The sequence below is a fragment of the Buceros rhinoceros genome, unplaced genomic scaffold (assembly GCF_000710305.1).
Source record: "Buceros rhinoceros silvestris isolate BGI_N320 unplaced genomic scaffold, ASM71030v1 scaffold12905, whole genome shotgun sequence".
Classification (NCBI taxonomy): Eukaryota; Metazoa; Chordata; class Aves; order Bucerotiformes; family Bucerotidae; genus Buceros; species Buceros rhinoceros.
Window position 1 is genome coordinate 1 of NW_010411215.1, and position 7,278 is coordinate 7,278.

A 7,278-nucleotide genomic window follows, 5' to 3' on the forward strand; every position below is an offset into this window, starting at 1 on the left:
GCTGGGCTTTGGCCTTTCTAATTTTCTCCCTCCACAGCTTCACAAAATCCTTGTATTCTTTGTGAGCAGCCTGACCCTTCTTCCATAAGCTGTAGAATTTCCTTTTCTACTTGAGTTCCAGCCAAAGCTGTTCAGCCATGCTGGTCTTCTACCCTGATGCCTTGTCTTTTGGCATGTGGGGACATGAATTCCTTCTCGAAGGATGTCCAGCTTTTCTGGACTCCTTTGCCTTTCAGGACTGCTTCCCAAAGGACTCTGTCAACCAGTCTTCTGAACAGGCCAAAGTCTGCCCTCTGGCAATTGAAAGTGGGAGTTCTAATGACCCCCCCACTCCCTACTTCCTCAAGAATTGGAAACTCTACCATCTCATGACCACTGTAGCCAAGACAGCCTCCAACTACCACATCATCCACACGTCCTTCTCAGTTCGTGTACAACTCATCCACACGTCCTTCTCAGTTCGTGAACAACTGCTCTAGCAAGGAGCCTTCCCTTGTGGCTCCCCCACCAACTGTGTCAGAAAGTTGTCTTCCACACACTCCAGGAACCTCCCAGACTGTTTCCTCTCTGCTGTATTGTAGTTCCAGCAGACATTTGGTAATTTGAAGCCCCCCACAAGAACAAGTGATAGTAATTGTGGGTCTTCTCTCATCTGTTTATAGAATATTTCATCTGCCTCCTCATCCTTGTTGGGACATCTGTAACAGACTCCCACCATGATACCTGCCTTGTAGCCCTTTCTCTTGATTCTTGCCCATAAACACTCAATCAATATCATCACTATAATTATGCTCAGTATAATCAAAACCTTCCCTAACATACAGGGCCACTCCCCTGCCTCTCCTTTCTGGCCTATCACTCCTGAAGAGTTTATAGCTGTCCAACATAACACTCCAGTTTTGGGAATCATACTACCATGTCTCCACGATGGCAACTATATCATAGTTTTCTATTGTTTGCACAATAGTTTGCAGCTCCTCCTCTTTGTTGCCTATGCTGCGTGCATTGGTGTAGGTACCCTTCAGTTGGACTATTTATCCCATGACCTTTCTGGGGAAAGAAGGCCTAATTACTGCCTGACCATTCCTGGGCACTACCATGATTCCTAGCATACCAGTATCCCTTGTGTCTATGCTGTCGCTTGGCACTCTGTCTCCTACCTCCACTAGTGTGTCAGGCCCTAGGACCTCACCATACACCATCCCACAAATACTGATATGCTACTCCCAGACTTATCTCTTGCAAACCTGGTTTTATCCCTTTCCCCCTTCAAATCTAGTTTAAAGTTCTTTCACTGCGCCCCGTCAACTCTTGTGCAAGGATCCTGTTCCCCCTTTGAGACAGGTGTACCACATCGGTCACCAGCAGGCCTGGTGTCATGCAAACTGACCTATCATCAAAAAACCCGAAGTCCTGCCAATGACACCAAGCTCAGAGCCAGATGTTAATCCGGTGTGTCTTCCTGTTTCTTCTCACATCAATCCCTGCAACTAGAGGGATGCCATTTGTGGTCCTGATCCCTTGACCAGACATCCCAAGGTCACGAAGTTTCTCTTGATAGCCCTCCCCCTTCTTGTTTCAAGTTCATTACTACTTACCTGGAAGTCAATAGCAGATAATAATCTGAGGGCTGTACCAGGGTAGGAACTTTTCTCACCGCATCCTTAACCTGAGCCCCAGGGAGACAGTAGGCTTCCCTAAGAAGTGGGTCTGGTCTGCATATTGGGCTTTCTGTTCCCTTCAGAAGGGGGTCGCCTGTAACAGTGACCTGTCGCTTTTTCTTTGTTGCATTGGTTCTGATGCAGGGCTTGGGCCAACTTAACCGCAATGACACTGCTAAGCTAGACGAGTCATTGTCCTTATTACTGATAGGTTCTAATAACAGGGCCTCATACCTGTTATGCAAGGACACCTGGGAAGGTGTGGGTGTTTGCTGAGGGGACATACCTGCTGGGTCAGGAACTTCTCACGATTGGTCCCTGACCTTCCGGTCATTATGTTCATTTGTATGGTGAGGGAAAGGGAGTTCTGTGTTATGTACCTTGTCTGCCTGTTGGGCCTGTGTCAGAGAAGGCAGGATGTGATTCCATCTCTATCTCATGGTCCTCAACCTACTCACCTCTTCTCAGAGCTCTGTCACTAATTGAAGGAGTTCCTTTACCTGGGCACACCTCCCACCAGTGGATGTGGTACTGGTGTCACAGTGGGGCATGCCCTGCTGACTGACACCTGGGTGACTGCATGTCTCCATTGGAGTTCTGTGTGGGAAGCTGCATCAGTCATGGTGGGCAGAGCGCTTATAGAGAGCCCATGGCTTTCTGTCAAGTGGAAAGCATTGCCCCCTGGTCTGAGTGGACAGAAGTTTCAGCACCCTTCCCATGTGAAGTGCCGCATAGCCTGCCATGACACGCTCTGGCTGATGCGCTCTGCTCTGGTTGCAGCACCCCCAAGGTGTGGATGTGGTCGCTGTAGCCCTGGCAGTGCCCAGGCCTTTTCAGTGGCTCCAGTGAGAACTGCTGGCTCCTGGCAGGGACAGCCCCGAGCAGCTTCTCTCGGCAGCTATGTTTCTATGAGCTGCAGTTGTTTAACTGGCTGTATGATTTTAAGCTGATTTTGTTTAAATTGGAACAAAAGACTGGGTGTTCTTATTTCAAGTTAATTATGATAACTTTGGCTGAAATTCAATTAATTAGAAGCAACTTTACACTAAACTAAATATGTAATTCTTAAACATGGCCATTCCTGAACCAAGCTGATCTGTGAGACATGAGATTGTAGTGAAGCATTTATTTCCTAAATCATAAATACCTCATTTAACTATGTTGCTATTAAAACAAAATGTTCTGATCCTTTTTCAAATATGAGTTTACACAGAAGTTTTTTAAAAGACTAAAAAATAATATGCCTTTTAATTTCCAAAGACATCTTCTCCTGGTCTCTCAGTGTCTTTGTCTGTAGAAATTCATTAAGTTCTGTCACTGTAGTATTAACATGTTACATTGTAACCAAGATTTGAACTCTTGTCTTAACAGCTTTACTATAGCTCCATCCTAGAGCATGGAAAACCCTTTGTCTGACACTATCTACCCTGTGTTTTATGTTGTACACGCTGTACAGTCTGTATTACTATTAGATAAACTCCATGTGAGCAGTGAGTGTTGGGTTTTATCTGTGCATTTTTCTGTAAAAACAGAAAGAATATTCTTCGATTCCTGGATGCTGAAAGGGATGTCTCAGTGGTCAAAAGCAGCTTCAAGCCAGGAGATGTAATCCATTATGTTCTGGACAGACGTCGCACCCTAAACATTTCTCAGGATTTGCACAGCCTTCTTCCTGAAGTTTCCCCAATGAAGAATCGTCGATTCAAAACCTGTGCAGTTGTTGGAAATTCTGGCATCCTTCTGGACAGTGGGTGTGGAGAAGAGATTGATAGCCATGACTTTGTAATAAGGTGAGTTTTCATCTGCTGTTGAAAATGGAGCCTCCTACATATCTTAGAGAAAAGCTGGAAGAAGTGTTTTAATCTGAGATAAAGATTTCTGGCATTATCTGAAATTAGTCTGAAACAGTATCCTTCACTGTGTTTCCCTAAATTTAAATACCTGCCTGTATTGTTGACAACAAGATTTTTCTAACAAGCAAAATAAAAGAAGGGTCAGAGGAAAGAGATTTGTGCTAGTTATTTTTGTTGTTTGTTGGTTTTTTTCCAGACAAAATAAATATTATTATGGAGGCCTTGGTTAAAAAAATGCAAAATGTTTCTCTTTCAAAAATATTCTTTCCTGACCAATAAAATATAGACTATTGTAAATTACTACATTAGTTATGTGCAGCACCAGGTGAGATTTCAATGTGATGTATTGATGTTGATCTAGGTGGCTGCCATTAAGGTAACCAGAAGTAACATATGTTACTTCACATTACTCTAAAAATGTATCCCTGCCATTTGGGCAAAAATGTTGATACTTACCACTTTTTATTGATTCTTCAAACATGCCCTATATAAATCTTTGGACTTCACATATCAAAATGAAATAAAGAGGAATAGCCTAGTATTATATGGGTACAGAGAATGTTGGGCAAGAGATAGGTCCTTTTGCCTTTGAACTGAAGTTTCAATTGGTTTGGTTTGGTTTAAGGACAGAAGGAAAAAGGCAGAAAACAGAAGAATGACAGAAAACAATTCAAAAAAAGTTGTCATTGCAAGTTACTTGCTTTTTCGTTTCTTACCTTGAAGAAGGATGGTGGCAAAAAGATTATCAAAAGGATATGTCAGAGAAAAATTATAGTTTTTCAGTACTTAAATCAAAACAGGATATATACATAAAAATTGAATTTTGCTTGAAAAGTGTACTAGCACATGGCAACTGAAACAGTAGCACACCATTCTTTCATTTTCCATATTTGTTTTGCTTGTACGACTGGTCTTTCAAATTAGATTTTTCAAATCAGCAGAAGGAATCCAAAATGACATGCTTCTGTACTCTCTCAGAGATTAAATGTGATATATTTAACAGGAGTACAGAAAAAAATTTAGATAGTAGATTTGCTAGATGAAAACATTCTTTCAGAAGGCCAGGCACATACTTTTATTTAAATCAAGTGCTGAATTTCTCTGAAGTCATCTGCATGCTCTTCCTCATGTTTTAACTAGCCGTGAAACTAGGTGATGATGTCTGGTAGATTCTAACTAATTCAGCCATGTGGAGTAAAGATAATATTCTTAAAGATTTGTGTATGAATAAAAGTATGGTATAGGAACATCAAGAAGTTACTGTTGCTAAGCAGTTATTTAGACCGGAGAAACATCTCTCATATGGTGTATGGCTAGTAAAGTGATCAGAATAACAACTAGTTAGTCTGATAATATTATGGACAATAATACTTACAAGGAATAGAATACTTGACCCTGCAGCCTACAGAGAGTTTAATACAGTGAAATTGCTGCATTTACAAATAAAGGTTAAAACATTTTAGAAGTTCACAGACTCACTCTCAGGTTAAACCATGTGAATCTTATGTCTGGATGGGTGCACAGGTGCATAACATCTATTTAAAGTAAGTAGCAGTTAATTCATTTGTGTTTAAAGAAAAAGGCAATGCATTCTTCAGAATTATAGTTTCCTACATTCCTCTTCTATTTAAAGAAGATATGCACAATGTAATTGGTGATAACGTGATCTAATGGTACTGACATACTTAGTAGCCACTCACTCCTATTGCAATTAGGTATCTGGTATTAAAATGTACCATGACACTCTGTTACTCCCTTTGCTTTCAGCTGATTTCTCTAGGAGTAAAATGCACTCATTTTACTTGCCACCTGATGATGTTCTGAAAAGCAGTTTGTGTATGTACTGTATGCAGCTATATATATAGGGTGAAGAACAATATTTTTGTAGAATCTCCTGATGCTGAGTGCATTATGCCTGTGTGATATGACAAATACGCTATTTTGGTTAAATATATTATCCAGTTGATTTTGATAGTGCTACATGTTCTTTTTGAGATCTGAAACAAAAGTGTTTTTCTGAGAGAGTTGTTTCTTAGAAGAGCAATTCTAATGTTAGATCTAACACCAGCAATACTATTAATTTAATGATAAAACTCATTGTGAAGATCTGTGAAAGTGAAGAGGACACAACAGGCATCTGGCAGTATTTGCAGTATTTGCACTACAGTACAATAAACTCAATATTCTGAATTTTAATTTTACCCAGAAAGGCTCTGAAGCATTCCAGAATTCTGATTCTGTAAAATAAATTAGAAGGGAAATATGAGATAATTAGCTGAATTACATTTAAAATGTCTAAATGGCAACAGTTGCAGGAGTTGTTTTTTGCATCCTACTGTTTTCAACTCTTTCTGCAGCTGTTGGGTCAGATAAATGGTGCTTGCTCCGTGTGAGATTTAAATGCAATACATCTTATTCCCCCATTGCCTACACTTTCTGACGCTGAAATTCTCATGCAAGGGCTGTTAGCTGTTACATCTTAGAGAGCAGATGTACTCCTTGTAGTAAGTGGTACATTTTGAAATGCAGTAGTTGTATAGGACTTCCTGGAAAATAATAGCTGTATTTTGGGTAAATGTAAGGTAACAATGCTAAGCACTGCCAGATTCCTAGAATCCTGGCAGCCAATTTGAGCATAACATGATTTCAGACTACGTTAAGAAGAAAAAACATTAAAGTCACCTTTCCCTTGATTTGTTCCTATTTCCCCATTCTCAGACTGGACAGATGTTTAGCCCTGATGAAGAGCAGCAGAGAGGCTGGGGTTTTTTTTCTTCTGATACTTCGAGTACCAAAAAGAATTCAGTTCAGCTTTTGGTTCAGAATTTAAAAAAGCCCAATATCAGAAGAAATTTTCTTTCTTTTTTTTTTATTAATAGAATCACAGAATTATTTTGTTGCACCACATCTACACATCTTTTAACCACTTCCAGGGATGGGGACTACACCACCTCCCTGCGCAACCTTCCAATGTTTGACAACCCTCTCTGTAGAGAAATTTTTCGTAATATCCAACCTGAGTTTCCCCTGGCGCAACTTGCTGTTGCAATAGTCTGTTTCCTCTCATGTTGTCAGTTGTTACATGGGAGAAGAGACTGACCCCAACCTCACAACAACCTCCTTTAAGGAATAGTGGAGTGGAAAGGTCTCCTGTAAGATGCCTTTTCTCCAGGCTAAACAATCCCAGTTCCCTCAGCCAAACCTCATAAGACTTCTTGTCTTCACCACCATCGCTGCCCTTCTCTGGACATGCTCCAGCTCCTCAATGTCCTTATTGTAGTGAGAGGCCCAAAACTGGACATAGTACTCAAGATGCAGCCTCACCAGTGCTGAGTACAGGGGGACAATCACTTCCCTGCTCCTGCTGGCCACACTAGTGCTGATATAAGCCAGAATGCTGTTGGTCTTCCTGGCCACGTGGGCACATTAATGTCTCTTCTTCAGCTGGCTGTCAAGAACCCCCAGGTCATTTTTCACTGGGCAGCTTGAGCAGCAACTCTTCCCCAGACCTGTAACTTTGCAAGGGGGTTTTGTGGCCCAAGGGCAGGACCCGGCACTTAGCCTTGTTGAGCTTCATAGAGTTGGTTTTGGCCCATCAATCCAGCCTGTCCAGATCCCTCTGTAGAGCCTCCTGACCTTCAAGGTGAATTTGGCATTTGTGATGGGAGCTATTCAAAAGCCAAGACCAAGCAGAGCTTTGTAATTTTGATACTTGGTGTTGTAGTTACTTGGTTTTTCTTGAGAGGAGCTGCTGGGGGAGGAGC

The 7,278-nt window shown here is 41.4% G+C and overlaps 1 protein-coding gene across 1 annotated transcript; it reads left to right on the forward strand.

Moving 5' to 3' along the window:
- Window positions 1-236: 236 nt before the first annotated feature.
- Window positions 237-3,455, forward strand: LOC104493274 (CMP-N-acetylneuraminate-poly-alpha-2,8-sialyltransferase-like; the record flags this gene model as incomplete). Its single annotated transcript, XM_010135926.1, has 3 exons — window positions 237-431; window positions 1,495-1,604; window positions 3,194-3,455. Coding segments are annotated over 3 exons (567 nt in total), but the record flags the coding sequence as incomplete, so codon positions are not given.
- Between the last annotated feature and the right edge of the window lie 3,823 nt (window positions 3,456-7,278).